This window comes from Lepisma saccharinum, unplaced genomic scaffold (genome assembly GCF_977018435.1).
Source record: "Lepisma saccharinum unplaced genomic scaffold, izLepSacc3.1 HAP1_SCAFFOLD_681, whole genome shotgun sequence".
Taxonomy (NCBI): Eukaryota; Metazoa; Arthropoda; class Insecta; order Zygentoma; family Lepismatidae; genus Lepisma; species Lepisma saccharinum.
The window spans coordinates 80,789-104,941 of record NW_028143352.1 but is presented as its reverse complement, the minus strand read 5'-3'; the positions used below and the strand labels follow the sequence as shown (position 1 = coordinate 104,941).

Genomic DNA, 24,153 nt, shown 5'->3' with positions numbered 1-24,153 from the left:
ACGGTGATTAAAATGGGCTCAAAAAGAGTCAAAGGTGGTCATACGAAGTACTGACAGTACTTGTAGTGTGTATAACATAAATCTGTCAAATTTCTCTACATAAAGTGAGTTAATCTGTGTTCCATTTCTTCAACTAATGAGTCCAATAATATGGCCAATACTGTATATCCTATTCGTCCATTGACGTTAAAGCACACTAACACAGAAAACAGGCTCTAAAGATCAACCAAAATAGGCAATTTTAAGCAGTGTGAAATTTACACAAATTGTTTGTTATACACTGAAAAATGATTAGTATATATTTCAATTTTTCTATATTGAGGGCAAGGTTCAGGCTATAGCTGTTCTCCCACCTAACCCAGTATATACATTTAACTTGTGCACATAAATCAATTTAAAAAAAGAAGAAAAATTCTTACAATGAAAGGAACAGACAAAAAAATGAAGAATACACACAAATCAAGAAAATTGAAAAACACACATGATACTAGACATTTCTGAGTAGGAGATTCAGACAAGGATATTGAAATTAATGTAAATAATTAAGCTTTTTTTTAGGCAAGAGAACAATGCATAGATAATATTACAACATTGTTAAAGATATGTCAAGGATTGGCAAGGCTGAAAATCTATGAATTTTTCACTAACAAAATAGACAATTAGGGTAATATCCAGGCTCTACTGGATGCAAAACAAGAACGATGAAAAAAATGTGTTTCAATTCCCATGCCATGTATACATTATGTAAATAACTTGGCATTATTATCAATATTTTATTGGATCAGAACTTAAATCATTGCAGATTTTTCATATTGTCACATTCGTAGTAGCCTTAATTACTTCTGTACTTCTTTTCATTTGGTGACTAAACCTTTTTATCTCTCAACATTTCAACACAGTTTCACATGTGTCATTTTCAAAAACATGAAGTGCAATTCATTCAATTTCAAGTCAGGCAGGTAAGCTGCACATGTGTAACATGACCACCAAAGATTTCACTGAAAAATGTCTGTGACTGGGTGTTCAGACATAAATTAACGGCTGAAATAGTTCTTTAGTGTAGTATCGGATAACAAAGTTGAAGATTTGTAAAGAAGTGAGGAAAAGTGTGTATCTTTGAAATCATATGAAAAATTCTGCACTGATCGGAAACAATATATTAGTTGTTCAGTTTGATTTTGCAGAAAACTGGTCAGTTGTCCTACCAGACAAAATTAGAGCTACCACTCGCAAAATTCCCCAGCATCCATATTTACATGTGTGGCCCATTTTCATGGAGAAACAATATTTTTGACATGAAATCAGCTCTGTGATTAATGATGACTTGCTCCATGATAGTGCACATGCTCGAAGAAGTACACCTCATTTACTACTTGATATTACAATAATATGGGGCTGCCTCACATTTCAAAAATAAATGTCAAATGTATGAACTTGATCAAATATCCCACACAATATCACATGAAAATAAATATTTTCTGCAACTGGCCATAGTAAAAGTGCATGTAATAGAAAGGGAGGTTTATGTAAACATTATGCAATAATTAAGAGCAGGGTGGGTAAAAATCACAATTTTTAATTTAAAAAAAAAACATTTTAATGGATTTTATATTTAAATCAAGATTATTTTTAATTAAATAGATTTTTAAAAATGCATAAAATTGCCAGTATGGTTTTTGGCACCACACACATAGAAATATGTTTATGTTTTTATAGAAAGGCTTTTTCTTAGTAAACAACCCTGTAAAATATTTGAACAGTTTGATTAAAGCAATTATAAAATTATATACATTTTTATGTTTCTGATACTGTATATATGAACCTATTATGAAAATTTCTGTTGAGTATGTTAATGAAACTATAACCATTTCAACAACTTTTCTTTCAGTGAAAATGAAACATTCTGGATGTACTCTAACACCATAACTTAAAATATCTTTTATAGTCTTTCTAGACGAATTTTGACAATTTTGTAATGATAGTTTGCAAAATATCAGCTGCCATATTTATTTACAGTTTAATGATAATGACACTATTAAACGGTTTAACATTAATATTTTGTATTATTTTTGCCTATAAAAATTTTAAAAAGACATGCAAAATTTCACTTATTCCCCAAATTTTTCCAGAATCTCACACTACTCCTAAAATTCTTTTTTGTTATTCTCATGTGTATGTTTCAAATAATAAAACTGCAAGTATTTTTCTCTTAATTCCTTTGCAGCATAATTTTGAAGAAAATATGTTTTCATAATTGCACACTTTTCCATCTCATCTTTACAGACCTATAATTTGGTTATCACGTACAACAGGGAAAAACACTATTTCAGCTTTTAAGAGCCATTATTTTCAAATTCAAACAAAGTGAGATAGTTGTATTTTTTGATCTCCGTGATTTTTTATATGTTGAAGTAGGTCATGAAAAATTAATATTGTGCAATTTTCAGATGCTGAAAAAAAAATTCCCTGCCCTGTAGAAAATGTCCTAAAAGGCAAACTGTTCATTTTTCATGAAAAGTGAAACATGAGTAAGTTTGGAATGCTGTATCTTTGGAAAGCAAACAACACCCCAAACTTTTGTTTTTTTGATATACTGTTAGTATAGGACAGTTTGCTTGTATACATTCAATTGTTTTGAGTGCTATTGCTGCTTGCCATTGTTATGCGGCAACAAAGAAGGTCCAAAATGCAGTTTTTGCCTGTTTTCGGCCCTTAATATCTTGGTTAAGCAACAATACCCCAAAATTTTGTTTACTGGGCATTGAAGCTCACTATTAGGACAAGCTACCTGATATAGCACATTACTTAGATATTGACGCTGTTAGCAGATATAACCATTTAAACACTCAAAAAGTGCAACATCAGCAACTTTAGAATTAGGCTCATCTCAAAACAGCAGAAGGGTAGAAAAACTTACTATGCCATCTTGTAGCTGAATATATGTACTAACACATGGAAATAAAAAATCATTGGGGCCTCGTCCTACTTGAGAAAAAAAATCAAAATGTTAAGAAATGCCAATGTAAATTATCACACTTCCTCCCCTACTTTCTTTGTTCCAAATGGAACAGTCCGTGTCTTTAAAAGTTGTGGGACAGTTTTAGTTTTTATTTCTTTGATGGATAGTGTAGTGGTAATGTCACCTCCTTGTAATCAAAGGGTCCATTTTTGATGCAAGGTGGAGGTACAAGTGGTACGGAATCCACTTTAAACTGCAAGTGCCCTTCATGTGCATAAAAACAAAACTCTACATAGAGTGATGTACCATGGACTTTCGAAATTGGGGAAGGGGGGGGTAACCTATAATTTTTGTAATAGTCAGCCATCATTTCGCCACCTTTTCTTGCCTTTGACATTCTTTTTACTGGGCCGAAGGGGGGGATTATGATCCCCTCCTCTTCCAATTTTTGGCATGCCACTATATATTTATTTTGGAATTTGTGCAATAAGATAATGTTTGTAAAAGATTCTGTATTATTGTATTCCCAAAAATAAAACAATTTTTCAATTCAGGTAGGCTTAGGAGCAGACCTTCGTGGCAAAGTTGTTACCACAACACAGTACGCCACCAGGGGTCCTGGGTTCGAATCCCTGTCATGTGATGATTGTTCTTTGTGAGTCTCCCTTCATCAATTTCATAATATCATCACTCATCCTCATAGTCACAATTAGCCAAAAATTGCAGAAAAAAGTGTAAAATAACCTATCAAGCTATCAATCTCAAATAGGCCTAGGAAAAGCAGGTTTATGATATTTCCATCATATTTAATATTGTTACTGCAAATTATCAATGTGATTTTGTCATAATCAAGGCCATTGCTTGAATGAAATGTTAAAACATCAGACAATTTATATTTTCGGGTGCTTTACCTTGCAAGTATAATGGCATACTCCAGATGTGCTTGGTTTGCTTTGGATTGTGGTGTGGAGAAGCAAACTGTCTTATACTAACAGTATATCAAAACAAAAGTAAGGGTTTGGGTTTGAGTTGGTGTTTTAAGTCCACTTTATGCACAGTAAGGCTAATCGGGGCTGGACTTACGGTTTAAAGTGGGATCCAAACCACTGTGCCATGTGCCTCCACCGGGTATCGAACCTGGGACCCCTTGATTACAAGGCGATCCTGCGCTATCAGGGAGGCCAAAACAAATGTTTGGGGTGTTGTTGCTTTCCAAAGATACACCACTCCAAACGTACTCATGATTCACGTTTCATGAAAATGGACAGTTTGACTTTGAACTTTGACATTTTCTACAGGGCAGGGAAAATTTTTTCAGGGTCTGAATATTCATTTTTCATGACCTACTTCAACATATAAAAAAATCACAGAGATCACAAAATACAACTATCCAAATATCACTTTTTTTGTCCGAATTTCAAAATAATGGCTCTTAAAGCATATGGGGGCATTCCAGCATTACATGTGTGACATTTTTCACACAGAATGTAAGGATGGATGAGATTGGATTAAAATATTCACAATAAACTGATTTCTTAGAATAATGAAGTACCTTTTGGTGTCTCCTAACAAACTAAAAAAAAAAAGAACTTGAGCCTGATGACAGACTGAATACATGACACTTTAAAAATGTGGAAAAATTTGACTTCATTTGTTTGTGAAGCATATAGGCTCCAGATGAAATACGTAAATTACATTCACAAGCATTTAAACCTTAATGCAACTACAAACAATAATAATTTCCAGATTAATTCATTTTGTTATTTACATGGAGTAGTATCACTTTCCGTAGAATGCATCACATGTGCAAATCCTGTCCCATTTTTTCAGGGGAATTCATGACGGTCAAGAGGCATGTGCTGCCTGATTTGAAATAGAATGAGCCAATAATTAAATACTAACAGTAATATTGTCATTAGCAATACATGGTCAAAGGCTGTTGCAATGTTAAATACGAATTTAAATTTTAAAGTAGAAAAAGTAGTAACAATTGGTATTTCTTTGATCATTATCACTAGTAATATAAACATCAAATATGAGATGCACATACCTTGCTTCTTTTCTTTGATGCTTTTAACTTGGATAACAGTTTCTTCTGAAAGAAAAAGGATTACATGTTTACTTCAATATGTCCATTTTAAAATGACAATACAACCACACACACATATTTCTTCATAAAGTTTACTGTCAGCATTAGTTCATATTTTAAAAACTCTGAGACACACAAAATATAGCTGAACTTAAAGTCATCACAATATATTACGAGATATGTTCACGCAATTTTCTCTAACTTTTTATATTGTAATAAGTAATGAGACGTATCCGCCAGTGGAGGGGTCTTCCCTACATTCCACCGCGTGACAAGAACCACCAACTAATATTTCAACCTTGCCCGAAACTCCCAACTAAATTCCTAAACCATTCAATGTGTTCTCGTACGTCTCGCCAGTAGCGCTAGAAGCTATGACTGGAGGGCCACAAGTTAAACTTATGTTCGTATAATGTGATTCCAAATAAATTTAATAAACTTCCCACGGAAACAACCTTTCGTTGTCGAATAAACGCTCGTTACAGGTAATGTGGAGCCTAACTTCCACAATAAATCACAAAGTCTTTTATTTATTAATTAATAAACTATACCTTTCCTTTAGGTACACCCTGTACGTTAAGTTAAGCCAAACCTGATTAAGTCTTCAAGTTGGTAGTTATCAAATTACATAACACTATCCAACTTTCTCATTTAACTAAAATGTACCCCCTTTTTAGGCACACCCTGTATGCAGAATTAGACCTAACTCAAATTAACCTTCTGATTATTCATACGAATCTCGTGCTTCGAAATTTCATTTCTCAAAGTGACAGGTTATACTAAACTGGTATGCCACCTGGGATTTAAACCACTGACAATTCCCGCGAGAGATGAAACTAGAACTTTACTTAAGGCCTATGCCACCATACTAGATTCCCTTGAAATTACCATGGAACTATCATTCCGATGATTGAGAACACCATTTCAATGTAGTACTGGTTAACAACTTAACAGTAATGTATGCCCCTAGATATCCTCATGATTCAATTATTACTGACAAATCTCAGGATGAAAAGTGGGAGGTGGGCTTCCCCCCTTCTGGAAAGAAACTGGTATTAGTACACAAAATGCTAATATGTTCTACACACTGAGGTACCCTTTGGGTTAAATTGCAACACCGCGAGTTAACAATAGGAACTTTATTCACCAATTAACATGATAAAGAATTCGTATATTAAGGTTCACAATTATTAATTAACGCTGAACAAAGGCCATATGTTAATAACAAATACTACGTTTTTACTCGTGTCGGTATGAAACAATTAAATTGACCCTGCTCAAAACTTTCTGGAAGTACACCGATCTGTGACAGACAACACTTTAATATCACTCAAAGGATGGCGGTGTACCTTTTATTCAATCTTTCCCGACTTTATGCATCTCTTACAGATATGGATGCGTAATAAAATAAAAATAAAAAAAAAATCAGCCGGAGTTCAAAATGAACATATCATAAGACTTTTGTTTTTAAATGAGACGTTGGTTACATAAACAACGAATTTTACTGAGACATCAACATCTACTTTGATAAGAGCTAAATCATATGATATCATGCGTCACGTGACCTTGACCTAATTACGCCTTTGCGCTACATACAAGCCAATGAATGAAAAATCAATACTCTTTTACAGTCAATATGAATAGATTACCTATGTTGTTCATAAATGTTTATTATGACTAGTCAACGATATTCTTTCACGTAGCTATTCTTAGAATCCTTTGTTACCGACCACGTTATGCGGTATTGCGTTAACGCGAATATGTTATGGCCATAACCCGTTGCACACGAATGCTAGCATAATACAGAATGCGATGATTGGTGGTTATCTCAATTATCCTTACATCAGCATCTGGTAGTCACTTAGATAAAAGAATTTTACGTACTTACATAGTCCCTGTGCATATCAACCATCAATTCCTGTAAGCCGAAAAGAAAATTCACTTATCCTTCGTAAAAGCGTCCATCGGCTTCATATTATCATCAAATCGGCAAACATCATCTTTCGTGCTCCAATCTTTCTATTTAGATCAACTCGTACGTTTATGATTGAGCGGATATCCCTCGATTTCCATCATCATGTCCAATTTACTCGTCCATTTCGTTCTCCATCTTCCCTCCAGAATCCTTTCGTTCCGTCCTTTTTTCCGGGTTTTCCAAACACTCCGATCCTGCCGTACTCTCCACCTCAGATCATATGCACATTCATTCTTCCCAAGATGAATGCATAAGTCCCAGATGATTTCGTATTAATAGTACAATTTGCATAATGTCATTACTTAATTAAATTATAATTCACAGAAGTATTTTTATAACAAGCGACTAAAAAAAAATTAAGAAAGAAGACTATTTCTTTACAAAGTGTCAACCGAGGACATCTATTGAGTACAAATGGTATTACTAAAGAACTTCAAATGTATTACCGCCTGATGCTGCCATCTCACGTGCAAACAATAAATTAGGTAACTTGTTACGCTAAATAAGCAATTTGAGGTTGGCAGTCCTGAATTAAATATCTTACAAATACTCACTTGAGTATATGGCAAATTAATTCACAGCAGAATGTCGCTTATGACAAAGTTTGTCATAAATGGCGCCCAACAAGGGCTGAACCCATTACACTAACATCCCTTCTTGAAATTCAACACCTTACAAACATCTCACTTCAAAGTACACACATAGACATTAGACATACTGCACAAGATTTACATAATAGCTAATTATGAATTATAATATACATTATTTACACGAATCTGATCTTGCTACAAGATAAAGTTGCATGCCTTCTACCAAAGAGTAAGAAGCCCAAGCTCGCACTTGTCACCCTTTCCTGAAGTACCTCAATATAGATACTGACTCCTGAATAACCCCTTCAGTCATATGTTGACCTGTCGTAAGATTATGCCCACTTGACAAGACTGTCCGCCGCTGGCATAAACTCACATGGCCGTCGCAATCACGAACCTTCCTTCGCCACTAACCCTTACAACTGAACTACATCTTTATTAGAATAATCAGTTTTGCACAAGTCTAAAAGATTAGGCTTAATATCTGTAATAATATCCAATCCCATAGCCATAACCTTCTGCAACCAATATTTTAATTTCTCCTCAGTGCAACTCCACACTTTACAATTTTCAATGGAATGATTTTCCAATATATCTCCAGTTAAGCAATCTACCAAATTCAACGTAGAATCATTGGTGTTTTTTATACATAAGTACGGTCCTAAGTAAAGTTCACAATACTTTTTTATAACCTTGTCACTCAAGTTGCCAAGTTGATGGTTTTTAACAAAGACTAAATTCCCCATTTTAATAGCTGGTCTGTTGAATCTTCTCTTATTGATTTGATTCAGCTTATTTCGTCTTTTAGAAGAACTCGACCAACTTGCCATCAGCAATTTTGAATTCCAAGTGCCATTCCCAACATCGTTAAGTATAGAATGAAAATCTACAAGTTTTCTACTCACATTCAGTCTCAGTTCAGCAGGAGTGAAACCTGTTTGCGATGATACTGAATTATTCAAAAGGAAGAGAGCTTGCTCAATTCTCTCAGGCCATTTCGCATGATTATCGAAACATAAGACCCTCATAAGCCTATTTAGTTCACTATGGTAACGTTCTACCATATTTGAGGAAGGATGATATGTTGGAGTATATGCAACCTTTACTCCCCGCTTTTCCATCGCCTCCTGAAACAACTTTGACCTAAATTGTGGTCCGTTATCTGTAAATACCTGCATAGGTATGCTAAGATGTACAAAATAAATTTTTATCAATTTCGCGATGACAGTTTGAGCATTACTATTTACAACTGGATAAGCAACTAAGTATCTGGATGCGGCATCCAAAACCGTGAACAAGAATCTTTCCTTTTTAGGCCCCGACGCGAACGGTCCTTGTAAGTCCAAAAACAAAGTTCCACCTGGTCTATCAATTATATGAGACCTTGAAACAAATTTTGACGGATGCTTATTGGGTTTCGTTCTTTCGCAAACATCACAGTCCCTGACAAAATCTTTGATGTCATTCTTCATGTTCTTCCAATGAAAACTTTTGAAAATCAGAGCGAGAGTTTTAGCTACGCCGAAATGTCCCGAGTTATCATGACAATGTATTAAGATCCTACCGATCAAATTTATTGGTACACAAATCCTCAATTTACTCGGATCATGAAAATCCTTGATATATAAAATTTCGTCCTCTACAACATAAGTTTGGCCCCAAGACCTTGAGCGAGACACACTGGACTGTACCTCTCCCAATACGTGACAGATAATTTCTTTCAGGTAGGGATCTTCCCTTTGCGCCGAAACCAATTCCTCCTTGGTTAAGTTTAAGCTACCTAAGGACTGAGCACCTGAACAATTAACGTTAAACTCTGAGAGGGTCACACCAGGAAAACTACGACTAAGAGTATCAGCCACAACGTTTTCTGATCCCTTACAGTACTGCACCACAAAAGAATATTCTTGTATCTGTATAAACCATCGGGTGAGTCTGGCGTTCCAGGTATGAGCGGTCTCGAGCCAGGTAAGCGCCTTGTGGTCCGTGATTACTATAAACTGCCTTCCTTTGAGAAAGGAGGAGAATTTTGATATCGTAAAGAGTATTGCTAAAACTTCTATCTCAGTCGAAGTATAAGATTTTTCGTACGATTTCAGCAACCTGCTTACAAACCCCAAGGGTCTGATATGTTCGTCTACCATCTGATAGCAGAAACCGCCTATGACCATCAAAGACGCATCGGTCTGAATGTAAAATTTTTTCTCAAAGTCCGGATAAAACAAAGTAACCTCCCTTTTGACTACCTCTTTTAATTCTTTAAAAGCAACATCTGCTACAACACTCCATTTCCACTTACTTTTCTGTTTGAGAAGTTCATAAAGGGGGTATGCCAACATTGAATAGTTACGAATATACTTGCTCAACCAATTGAAGCAACCCAGAACCCTCTGTAATTGTTTTAGGTTCGCCGGCTTTGGTAATTGTTCTATGCTTACCACATAGGCTGGATCTTTATGATAGCCTTGAGTGGATATGACATGGCCAAGAAACTTTAACTCTTGTACCACAAATTTGCACTTTTCCACTTTCAATGTAAATCCTGCACGTTTCAACCTGGACAGCACTAACCTTACATGTTCAAGATGGGACTCGAAATCTTGGGATTTAATGATTATGTCATCGACATATACAACAGTGAAGTCGCTAAAGGATCCAAGAACACGGTTCATCACATCGACAAACACTGAAGTCCCATTAACTGACCCAAATACCACTCTCTTGAACTGGTATAATATCCCATCAAACGAAAAGGCCGTAAATTTTCTACTGTCTGGATCGAGAGGAACCTGCCAATAGGCATTTCCCAGATCAAGGGATGTGAAGTATTTGCACCCTTGGAATGATGTCAGTAACTCGTTAATCTTCAGCGGTGCAAGTTGCTTGAGTTTGACATGCTGATTGATCTTTTTTAGATCAACACATAACCTGATAGCACCATCGGGTTTTGGAACAACCAGCAAAGGTGAATGGTATTCTGAATCAGAAAGTTCTATTACGTTCCATTCAAGCATCTGATTCAGCTGTTCCTTTACCTTTGCACGATACGCATATGGAATGGGATAGTTTTTTCGTACAATGGGTTCGTTCGTGTCTAGCTCCATCCTATGCACATATTCCTTGCATAAACCCGGTACTTCGGTAAACATGTCTTGAAACTCTTGTAACATTGCAATTAATTGCGAAGAATGAGATTCGTCTAGAACTAAGGATCGTTTAATTTGGTCGCCGAATTCAGAAAAACATTTGCTCGAGGAGTCTTGTGAACAACGAACTTCTCTTATACTTAAATCTTGAGGACTTGGATCGACCTGTTCTAGTGGAGTAAACCTCAGGAAAACCTTACCATTGGGTGTATTATAAAAAAAGGCATTTAAATCAAAATTTAGCTCACCGTGAATTTTGTAGATAACATCTAAACCCAACAACAAAGGTACACTTAAACTCCTTACCACCACTAATTGAACAAATACGTCATGCCCACCTAAACTAATCATTAACTTAGTGAGTCCATCTACTGCTTTTGATTTGGTTCCAGTATAATCAAACAACCTGATGTGTGAAGCAGGCTCCAATCTTGGCCTAGAAATAATGGAAGACAATTCTTTCCACGCATCATAGGACAGCAAGCTCAGTTCAGCCCCACTATCACAGAGTGCGGTAAATTCCCTATCAAGAATTTTTACTTTTATCAGGGCAGAACCTTTATCATGAAAATCTACATTAATCGGTATTTTAGAACTAATCTGATCACAAAAATCTGAATCAGAATCACTATTGTACATATTTACAAATCGAATGGCAGGAATGGTTACTGTACTCCCGCCCCCTGCGCATGGACGAAAGTTCCCCTGACGTTTTCCGAACCTCTACTAACAACTGACTCCCGGGATTGCACACCCTCATACTGGACACCTGACTCCACTACGCGTTGAGCTTCACGATTAGGTTGATTCCTACCTAAATTCTGTAAGACCCCTACTTGTCTCAGATACTCCAGCGCTAGTAACATGCCATATCGGTTCCAGTGCACTTTATCTATTCTCCTATGAGGAGGATTGCCTAAGAAACTTTCAAACAGCTCCTCACGAATATTAGCATTATCTATCAGAAACAACGAACTCAGGTCATGTACCTTGACAATATCACCCTCCTTAAGAGAGCGAATGAACTCGTTAATTTCGTGCCATTTCCGCCAGACAATACTATCTTTGGATTTCATAACTTTCGGAATGGGTGGAAGACAAAGAAGCGTAATATCCTTAACTCTTTCCTTTAAAAGATCAACAATCTCCTTCAAATTTCTTTTAATTTCATCACCAGGCCTAAATTTTAATATATCATTTGTGCCCACCATGACCACAACAGAATCAGCCAATCTAGGAGCAGACCTTATACGTGCTTTTAATTGTTCGGAAGTTTGACCACTCACTGACAAACCGATTCGACGGTTACCGTCCTCATCAATACTGACTTGATGATCACCAAACTTTTGTGCTAATCTGACCAACATGCTGTCACCAATGAACTGTTTGTCTTCCAACATGGGTCCAGACAAGTCAATCCCAGAACCCCTCGCACCCCTATTTACGGACGAGCTGGTATTTACAGGAGGATTACTTTTATGATCACCCACATCACCCCCTACGATGTGAGATCTGCTTCGTTTCCCTGCCACGAGTTCTCAGGAATGAAGGTAGTACTAGATCGAAACATTTTTGACTTTGGACTAGTCCTCCCATCTTTCCTGACCGCCAACGGTGACCTTTTCTGAATTTCAGATTCACACTTAAGAGAAGCATCAGCATCCTGAGAATTTATAGACACCTTATTTACCCCTACCTTGTTGCTCTTTGGCTTGGAGAAAGGATTCGGCTCCCTTTTCAAATTTACCTCTTTTAAGGATTCGAAATTCTCGATTGCATGGATCGCATCAGAGAATGAAGAAAGGTCAGCCATTACAAAGTGTTCTCTCAATTTGTACGGTAACAACGTACTGAGCTGAGCAATGATTTGTGTCTCCTCTGCATTAGGTTGAATTGATCTAAGTAATTTATAGTTCTTAGAGAAGAATTGCAAGACACTCTCCTCTGAAGAACGAACATAAGGGGAATTCAAGATCTTAGCTAGGCAAGAGCTACGCCATCTCGAACTTTCATAATGGCCAATAAACTCCTCCTTAAAGTGCTTGTATGAAAGAAGGTCAGCCTTTCTTCCATTGTACCATACTTTAGCACTATCTAGCAATAATTTTGGGACATAATTAAGATACTCATTTTCGTCTAAATTGTACAAACTCAAAAGTTCCTCAACCTTTTCTAAGAACTCGGTTGGAGTGACATCTGTGATAATACCATTGAATTTAGGAAACTTCAGTAAGTCTTGCGGCTTAACCTGAACTACATTCCTGGGTGACGAACGACAAACCTCTCGAACACCTGAATTATCATGATCACCACCCTCTCCTAGGTCTACCTTATCCTTATGCTTCAAAGATTTTCTGTAGCGGGATTTCATGGATCTCCTTTTACTACTAGAAGAAGCCCCTTCCCCTATTTCCACGTTACTACTCGAAGAATCTCTACTTGTTGCCCCCCTCGCTTGGTGAGAGCCAAGTTTGAACATAATATGGTTAACCTCAGCATCCGAATCCTCCGTCGAAGTTGCCTTATCAACCCCACGTTTTCGGGAGATCAAACCCCCTTTCAAAAGATACCTTTCATTTTCCACTGTATCATGATTCGTCCCCAAAGAACGTCTATCTTCTAAACAAGTGATCATATGATTGAATTTTCCCATCGACATATCTAATGATTTGAGGGTAGAAAGTATTTCTGTTGACACCATGTCATCACCCAGATTACTTTTCACCCCACACTGGGTTGCAGCTTCCTGTACAAACAATTGAGATGAAGAAGGTTCGACCCTCTCAGACTTCACGCGATCTACTAGCTTTTCAACCTCTTCCCGCGTTTGTAGCGCCACCGGTACTATTTCCCCTTTACTATCCTGTACTCTATCTCTGAACTTCTCATCTATCTGACCCTTAAAGATCTCAAACTGTTCCATCTGCCCTATTTTCATTCGATCCAAAACTTCATGAACACCCTGTAACTCATCATCTAGTCTGCTAGATAATGCATCATATTTTTTGTCTACCGCCTCTGCCCTGGTCATACACTCCACGCGATACTGGGATACGCAACGCCGAAGTTCTTCAGTTTCAGATTTCAGCTTTGAAATATGATCCGCGGTATCTCTTTGCATTTGAGCCAGGTCTGATCTGAGTAGCTCTGTAGTCTTTTCATGACTCGCTTGTAACTCAGACCTGAGCGATTCGTTTGATTTTTCAAAGTTCTCTTGAGTCTCTTTCTTGCTCTGCATAACTAGAGCAAAGAGGGCTTCAAGAGTTACTGGTTCCTTCTCAGTACCCATTTTACTAGTCAAAGAAAATTATATAAAAAAAAATCCAATTTTTTTTTTTTTAAGTTACAACTGTAGCCACTCAGCCACTGAGTCTCATAATCTTATATGAGACGTATCCGCCAGTGGAGGGGTCTTCCCTACATTCCACCGCGTGACAAGAACCACCAACTAATATTTCAACCTTGCCCGAAACTCCCAACTAAATTCCTAAACCATTCAATGTGTTCTCGTACGTCTCGCCAGTAGCGCTAGAAGCTATGACTGGAGGGCCACAAGTTAAACTTATGTTCGTATAATGTGATTCCAAATAAATTTAATAAACTTCCCACGGAAACAACCTTTCGTTGTCGAATAAACGCTCGTTACAGGTAATGTGGAGCCTAACTTCCACAATAAATCACAAAGTCTTTTATTTATTAATTAATAAACTATACCTTTCCTTTAGGTACACCCTGTACGTTAAGTTAAGCCAAACCTGATTAAGTCTTCAAGTTGGTAGTTATCAAATTACATAACACTATCCAACTTTCTCATTTAACTAAAATGTACCCCCTTTTTAGGCACACCCTGTATGCAGAATTAGACCTAACTCAAATTAACCTTCTGATTATTCATACGAATCTCGTGCTTCGAAATTTCATTTCTCAAAGTGACAGGTTATACTAAACTGGTATGCCACCTGGGATTTAAACCACTGACAATTCCCGCGAGAGATGAAACTAGAACTTTACTTAAGGCCTATGCCACCATACTAGATTCCCTTGAAATTACCATGGAACTATCATTCCGATGATTGAGAACACCATTTCAATGTAGTACTGGTTAACAACTTAACAGTAATGTATGCCCCTAGATATCCTCATGATTCAATTATTACTGACAAATCTCAGGATGAAAAGTGGGAGGTGGGCTTCCCCCCTTCTGGAAAGAAACTGGTATTAGTACACAAAATGCTAATATGTTCTACACACTGAGGTACCCTTTGGGTTAAATTGCAACACCGCGAGTTAACAATAGGAACTTTATTCACCAATTAACATGATAAAGAATTCGTATATTAAGGTTCACAATTATTAATTAACGCTGAACAAAGGCCATATGTTAATAACAAATACTACGTTTTTACTCGTGTCGGTATGAAACAATTAAATTGACCCTGCTCAAAACTTTCTGGAAGTACACCGATCTGTGACAGACAACACTTTAATATCACTCAAAGGATGGCGGTGTACCTTTTATTCAATCTTTCCCGACTTTATGCATCTCTTACAGATATGGATGCGTAATAAAATAAAAATAAAAAAAAAATCAGCCGGAGTTCAAAATGAACATATCATAAGACTTTTGTTTTTAAATGAGACGTTGGTTACATAAACAACGAATTTTACTGAGACATCAACATCTACTTTGATAAGAGCTAAATCATATGATATCATGCGTCACGTGACCTTGACCTAATTACGCCTTTGCGCTACATACAAGCCAATGAATGAAAAATCAATACTCTTTTACAGTCAATATGAATAGATTACCTATGTTGTTCATAAATGTTTATTATGACTAGTCAACGATATTCTTTCACGTAGCTATTCTTAGAATCCTTTGTTACCGACCACGTTATGCGGTATTGCGTTAACGCGAATATGTTATGGCCATAACCCGTTGCACACGAATGCTAGCATAATACAGAATGCGATGATTGGTGGTTATCTCAATTATCCTTACATCAGCATCTGGTAGTCACTTAGATAAAAGAATTTTACGTACTTACATAGTCCCTGTGCATATCAACCATCAATTCCTGTAAGCCGAAAAGAAAATTCACTTATCCTTCGTAAAAGCGTCCATCGGCTTCATATTATCATCAAATCGGCAAACATCATCTTTCGTGCTCCAATCTTTCTATTTAGATCAACTCGTACGTTTATGATTGAGCGGATATCCCTCGATTTCCATCATCATGTCCAATTTACTCGTCCATTTCGTTCTCCATCTTCCCTCCAGAATCCTTTCGTTCCGTCCTTTTTTCCGGGTTTTCCAAACACTCCGATCCTGCCGTACTCTCCACCTCAGATCATATGCACATTCATTCTTCCCAAGATGAATGCATAAGTCCCAGATGATTTCGTATTAATAGTACAATTTGCATAATGTCATTACTTAATTAAATTATAATTCACAGAAGTATTTTTATAACAAGCGACTAAAAAAAAATTAAGAAAGAAGACTATTTCTTTACAAAGTGTCAACCGAGGACATCTATTGAGTACAAATGGTATTACTAAAGAACTTCAAATGTATTACCGCCTGATGCTGCCATCTCACGTGCAAACAATAAATTAGGTAACTTGTTACGCTAAATAAGCAATTTGAGGTTGGCAGTCCTGAATTAAATATCTTACAAATACTCACTTGAGTATATGGCAAATTAATTCACAGCAGAATGTCGCTTATGACAAAGTTTGTCATAGTAAGGAGTGGATTTTTAAGTACACTCCTCACAAAAAGTTTGGAATATTGTTATATTAGGCATTGGGTGATATGCACAGGCTTGGAATGCAACAACGCATGGTATCTGTCTGTCTGCTGGAGGTTCTTGTGTTTTCGCCAACATATGCCACCATGCCTATCACTGTTGCCTAATATAGCAATATTTCAAACTTGTGCCAAATATAACAATATTCCCAACATTATTTTCTTGCTTCAGAAGTCAACCATACTCGGTAGAAGTGTGGACCATATGGATGCAATGTGAAGTCTTATGTCACATAAAAATGCATCATTTAGCACATAAAATGCCTATTCCTGGAGAAAAAAACAAAAAAATGTACATACTTTAGATATTCCAAACAAAAAAAAAGTTTCTGAATTCTTTGTGTAAACACAATTTGAAGTTAATGCTTAATATAGATAAAATACTTTGTGATAATTCAAGATTTATCGAAAGATGGATGTTTAGAAAACAATTTGGGGTTTTTGTATGCATTTTGTGTGGTGTAATATAAAAACTGGAAACCTCTACACAACTGCTGTGCGACACAGTAATAGGAAATTGAACTGTCTATCAGAGGCATGCATGCAAGCGCTTCAAGACAAATCTGTTCGAAAAAACATGGGGTACCGAAAACTGTGTAAAGTTTCTCATGATCTGGAGAGTGAACATGTAGATTAAATTGATGTTAAGTGTGCAAAGGCATTCCACATTTCAAATATGCACACCTGCCTACGTGTGTAGTTTTCGTAAGACATTGTTCAGATATAATCTGCTCAGTGGATAATTTGGAATTGTGCTTTGTTGTTCATTGTAATCAACAAAATACAACAAGCAAGTAAGTCCTGCTGTCACTGGTGAGTACTTATTTATTCGTTTGGTAATGAAAAATATTTCCACAGTTTTTAGAACAAAAATATTTATCAGTTTTTTAGCACCTAAAAATCCGCTCCTTAAAAATAAGTCTGAAAGGGGTGTAGAACTAAACTATAACTGTTACTTTCAAATCTTCATTAGGAACGTTTCACACCAAAGTGACAAGCGACATGCAATAGGCGATACTTGGAGATGAACCTTCAGAAATAATGCAGCCTTTCATACTCCAGGAGCGAAACAAACTGCAAATGCTGCTAGTCGTTTACATGCCACTCAGACTGGGCCATTTGCTCAATAGCATCATGTCATCTTGGTCTGTCGATACCACATGCGAAATGAATACTAAAGGGTTCAACTTGTTGCTTGTTACATCAATATGAAACCCATGTGTTGTATTGTAAACAAGCAACAGGAACAGAAAATATATTAGCAGTAAATCTTGTACACACTGTGCAATGAGCAATATGACAAGAAAGTTTGCAAGGTTCAGAAATGTCTCCATTTTCAGCTTTGACAGGCTGGCCACCGAGTCTAATACTGTGGAAAACAGGTTGACGTCTAAGGGTTAAAAAAAACTGCTAGTCCTCTTGGAAGGCAAACAATTAGAGTTCGTAACCATTCTTTAATTATGGCAATCAAACCTGTCTCACCTAAAAACATTTTTCGGAATTAAGAACGAAGTAACTATATTGAGTGTCAAGAGTGAAAAAGATTTCAGTTTCTACCAGGCTGAATAAAAATTATGATTTTTATTTAAAAAAATCATTTTTGATGATTTTTTCATTTAAATAGATTTTTTAAAAACACGCTTAAATTGCTTGATTGTTTTTTTGGCAGTATACATATAGCAGGGCGCGAAATTTCCGGTCGCGGCTGGCGACTAAAATTTTGTTGTTTCAAATGTGTGTCAAACATGTCCGAACATCTCAATCCAATGTTCGTACATGGCTTTGGAAAGCGAGCCGATTGAAAACCCCGTGTCCACTCAACGCCAACCCCATCTTACAAATTTATTTAATGTAGCATACTATGTAGCTAAACATGAGAAGCCATTTAAAGACTTTGCAGATCTGCTGTGTTGGGCAGGAACATTAAGTGTGAGTGTTCTACCTAAGTATGGCAATAAAAAGCAATGCAGAGAATTTATTCATTTCATAGCTGAAACTTTGAAGTTAGATCTAGTGGAGAAAATAAAGAAAAGTACATACATCAGCCTTCTTATTGATGGATCCACAGATAGATAGTCAGTCGAGCATGCAAATGTGTATGTTCGATACATGGATGCAATTGATGGTCACATCAAAGAGGACATTTTAGGAGTAATAGAGCTACCAAACACTACTTCTGCTGGTCACTTCACAGCCATAACTGATTATTTAGTATTCAGATTGCGCAATAGGTTCAAATAAATACAGAAACTAGTATTACATTGTAGGCTTGGGTACGGATGGTGCAGCAAATATGTTCTGGCACAAATCAGGATTGGGTGTGCAAATGAAAGATATTTGTAATAAAATTATAAATATTCACTGCCTTGCACACCGTTTGCAGTTAGCTGTGTTGGAGTTAAATATCTTAAGAGCATTTGATTCCGTGATTAGGAATATTTTTCAGTTTTATCATGGCCACCTTTTGAGAGAAACGGCAGAAGTTATAGGAGAAGAAATTCTAAACTGAGTGATATCCACACTATTAGGTGGTTAGCCAGCAAAGAAAGTGATGTAAGGGATCTCTTCCAATCATGAAGCTGTTGTGATCATGAAAGTACTAAACCTAAGGGTTTCCTGAAAAGTTTGAAGCAATTTAAATTTGTTAAGCTTCTGTACTTCCTTTTGGATTTTTAGAGGAAACTGAACCCTTTAAGCGTGGCACTACAAAATAAGAGTATTTTGATTTCATCTCTGAAAATAAGAATTGAACACTGTATTTCAGTTTTGGCTGACCTGGAATCTAATGTTGGACCAAGCGAACAAGATTTCTTGGATCATATATTCATTTCAGGAAAGATCAGGGATGTGCAGCTCACAAACATTCAAAATAGAGAGCAAGAGTTTCAGACTGTTAGAGGAAACTTAATTAACAATGAGAAGGTGTACATCACAGAAAGATTGCAATCTATATCAACAGATGTGATTGCATCTCTGATTGTTTTCGACACCTTGGGTTGGCCTCCCAAAGAAAATATTCTTCAGTTTGGGATAGAAGACATAAAGAAGCTCTACATGTACTTGAACCCGAGTCTTTATAATCAGAAAATAGATGTTCTCTTAGCAGAGTGGACATAATACAAACTTTTGTTTCCTTCTCTGACTTTGAATCAGATGCTGGAGAAGATTCACAGTGAGGAGTGTTCAGCAAGATTCCCCAATTTGCTCCAGATTTTGACATTTGTGCTGTTTACCAGTGTACACAGCTTCATGTGTGAGAGGTTTCAGCTGTTACAACAGACTCAAGACTATTTACAGGAACTCTCTAAAGACTGAGACACTGGATGATTTGCTCAGAGTTTCCGTAAATAACCACCCCGTCAGTGTTTGACCCAGCAGTTGCGATTGTTAAGTGGTACTTCAGTGCAGAACGACAGCGCTACATAAACATTAATTCCTAAGGTATGTTCTTTTTAATAATTGCTCATATTTTTATTATTTATCAATAAAAAATAGTGGCGACCAAAGATTTTAGTCCGGCGACTGACTTCAAACTTGAAATTTCATGCCCTGACATATAGATTTATGATTTTTTATAGAAAGGATTTTTGTCGTAAACGGCCCTGTAATATATTTCAACAGTTTTATTACAGCAAATATATACACACACACACACATACATACATGTTTCTGCTTCGGATACTGTATATATGAACCTACTATGGAAATGTCTGTCGAGTGTGTTAATGAAACAATAATAATTTAACGACACTATTCATAGTTTTACATGGTTAGTAATTTGTATATTATTCTACAAAATTCACCTGGACGCACTCCCCCAACCAGATCACCTTCCTAGATGTGGACGTGCACATCAAGGGAGGACACCTGACTACCTCCATCCACATAAAACCCACCAACCACATGCAGTACCTACACTTCTCCAGCTCCCACCCGTTCCACACCAAAAAAGCCATTCCATTCTCTCTGGCCCTCAGGGGACAGCGCCTGAACACTTCACCCACCTCCCGCCAGAATTATAACCTCCGCCTACACCAGGCCCTGGTTAACCGTGGATATCCCTCCATCCTTGTCACCAAGCAAATATCCCGAGCTGCCTCACACACCACTACCACCAAGAAACCTGCTGCCACCAACCCACCTGCACTCATCACCCAATACCATCCCCACCTCAACAAAATCAGGCACACACTGCACTCTCTTCTCCCAATTCTCCACAGTGATCCTGAAACCAAAAGCATATTTCCCGACAAACCCAGGGTGGTTTTCAAACACCCCCCCAACCTCCAAAACATCCTGGTCCACAACACTCCTTCACCACACATCCAACACCCCCCTGCCCATAAATGCAACCGCCCCAGGTGCAAGACCTGCCCCATCCTCATCACTTCTCACACCCTCCAGGTGCACACGGCCACTGGCAAATTTACCCTTCATCCCAAACGGACCTGCCATGCCTCAAACCTTATCTACATCCTCACCTGCAACATCTGTGGTGATTTTTACCTGGGGGAAACATCAACGGCCCTCAACCTCCGCATCAATAACCACCGCTCCTCCACCCACAACCTGGACTTCACTGTCGCCGTCCACACCAACCACCACAACATCAGTTTCAACGACTGCTTCCGGGTAGCGATCATCCATCTCCTACCCAAACCAGCCAACACCTCTGTTCGCAAAAGATGGGAAAGGGCCTATATATCAGCCATGAGTGCAACCACTCCACCTGGCCTGAACAAGGCCACCCAGTAATACCCATCCCTCACCCACCTTCCCCCCCAAACCATCCCGTCCGTCCCTCCCGCCCTCCCAACTCTCCCTACACACTCACAGTTTACGACGAGCCTGGTGACGAAACAGTGATTTTTTCGTTCTACGCACCGCTTCTTCTTCGATGGGGACCTGGCAACTCTGCAGTGCCCCAACTTCCGGTTCTGTCTATTTCTTCTCACACCATTGATGCTATAAATTAGCGAAAATTTTGAATCTTTCTACTGTCCGGTGAGTGTTTCCTTTTACCTTCTTTGATTTTTACTTAGCCCTTTTGGCCCTCCTTGCTTTTATCCATTATATATATATATATATATATATATATATATATAGTTTCCTTTGTTTTCCTCTAATAAACACCATTAAATGATTACGAGACCAATGCATTTTAAACAAAAGTGATTCTGATATCTACAAATTCCTTATGTACATTATTCTATATATTATTTCATTACAGTAATGAATTCAATTCATCTTGGTTTCTACAGTGGAACAAATACAATAAAATTAACTTGAAAAATTATTAGCTAAATCAATGTGCGAAACACAAAAATTAAACACAATAGTTGTATTTTGAATTGCAGTTTAACCTTTAGTGGATGGGGCGTTGTGAATAAGCTCTCCAGATGAGGCTTTTCACACTTGCCGCGATGTACAAAATATATTGTAGCTTGGGAACTAATTGTTGTAGAAAGATAAAATTGGTTTTGACATGGCTTTTATCAGAGATGGAATTTATACATTGTACCTAACAATAATGGAAGTTAAAGGTTGAAGTTAGAGTCCATGCAGAACAATCTATCTGACATGCATGAAATTATTGCAAGTTGACATCTATAAGTTGATTAGGTAAATTTGAGTTTGAAATTATTATACAGTATGACCCCCAAAAAAGGGCCCCAACTTTCGATAGGCTTCATGTCTTAATTTTTGGTCAGAATTAAACGCAACTTCAGTTATAACTATTTTATTGTGTTTAGAACATCAAATTAAAACATGAAAGTCTTTGGCCTTTTCTTCTTCATACTAGAGCATGTGTTCCTAGATGACCTCCATTTAGCTCCATGCATTTTTTGAGGTGCAGCACAAAGTTGCCCAAGACGTCCTTACAAACAGAACGAGGATGGCTCTTATCTCCTCCCTGGTGGTTTCCTTGAGTTCAGTGATAGTCCTGGGTCTCCCTGCGTACACTCGGTCCTTCAGATAGCCCTGAAGGAAGAAATCTTGGGGGGGGGGGGGGGGGTAAGATCTGGCCTATGAGGTGCCCACTCAAAATCAGTCTTGAGACTGATCACATGGCCTCCAAAGTTCTCTTTCAGCCAATCTTGGGACAGGTTTGAGGTGTGAGAGCTTGCTCCATCTTGCTGGAACCAGAACTTTCGTTTACTAGTAGTTTCACAGGATATAAAGAGGGAATGACTTCGCTTGCGCGCAGAGCATCTCGGACTTTGCTGAACTGATTCTCTCACGCTGTCGACCAGCTCAGCTGTACGCTTCCTGGGACGTCCTGAGTAGCTTGGACGGTTGTCACTTGCTGCATTGAGGTTCTCCAAGGACCCATATTGCTCAAAGTGGTCCACCCAGATCTGTATTCCACTTTTGGAGGGGCCTTCTCCCATTCGAACTGATGGATGAAAGTCTCCTGGATCTTCTTGAACGAGCCTGTCTTGTAGTAATGTTTCACGCAGTACATTCTTTGCTCGAGCTTCCATTGAGGTGTAGCTGTGTTCACAGGCGCTGCTGCTGCCATGTCCTCCAAAATAAGGGTGATTAGTGAATGGATGTAGGAGATGTCACAAAATGTGCACGCGGGGCCCATTTTTATTGAGTCACCCTGTACAATTGACAATTTTTCTAGATTAGTGTATCCCATAACATTTGTGACTTGTGTTTGTAGATGTATTTCGAGTGTGAGTATGTGAAGTGGCAAATGTAAACACCACACCTAAATTGAATATTTTAAATAGTATGTATACAGTTTAATTGAATTGAATTAGAAATTTTGGATACATTGAAATCACACAGACCTTTTATACTGTAAATATATATGTGTGTGGGTGGTGAGAGGCGGTAATACATAAGGTTGAAACAGAGAAAACATCTGCTTGTTCCCTTGAATTTTTTGCAAGTTCACCTTGAAAACTGGGAATTATACTTGAATTTTATCATGATCCTAGAGTGGCCACTCTGATTTTGCATGATTGTTTTGCTGCAATGATTGGGTTCGTTGACCCAAATCTCAGAGCTGATTTCAGGTCGAAGTGAGGTTAAGGGCGATTATATATTTGTCGGCTGGTTATTGTCCTTACTGAGAGATCCAAATATGTGTTTCGTTTGCACATTATTTTCAATCGCATTGTAAAGGAAACACTGTGCGGGGGAAAAAAGTACTTGTGTTTATGACGTACTTGAGATGAAACTTTGAGTTCAATTGTCACATAAATGTGTAGAGTAAATGGAAAGAAAGAAATTCTAACAGTGGACAAAGTGGATGCGGCAATTGATTGTGATCCCGACTTTCCTACCACAAGCACATCAACAATATGTGTATTTTGCACGGCTTGGGTTTTGTATATAAGATAAGGAAGTGTTCGTAGATCACATTGTTGCTTGGTTCCACCAATATCTGCACCATTAAAGCAATATTGGATCGCTGTGGAAAAAAAATCTTCATTACATGGACGAGACATGAGTTAATGTCAGCCATTCTGTAAACAAAACTTGGGAGGGCACAACAGTTGTTTTGTTTCATATCGGCATGAGATCAGCCTTAGGCGAAAAGGAAGGTTCATTGTTGCATACACAT

At 37.6% G+C, this 24,153-nt stretch overlaps 1 protein-coding gene across 1 annotated transcript in view; it reads right to left on the bottom strand.

The window, feature by feature from the left end:
- Positions 1-24,153, bottom strand: part of LOC145983130 (uncharacterized) — a 41,781-nt gene that overhangs the window by 7,171 nt on the left and 10,457 nt on the right. Inside the window, exon 3 of the mRNA XM_083116409.1 lies at positions 5,010-5,054. Within this exon, the coding sequence (XP_082972535.1) occupies positions 5,010-5,054 (45 nt within the window). The remainder of the gene's footprint in view (positions 1-5,009; positions 5,055-24,153) is intronic.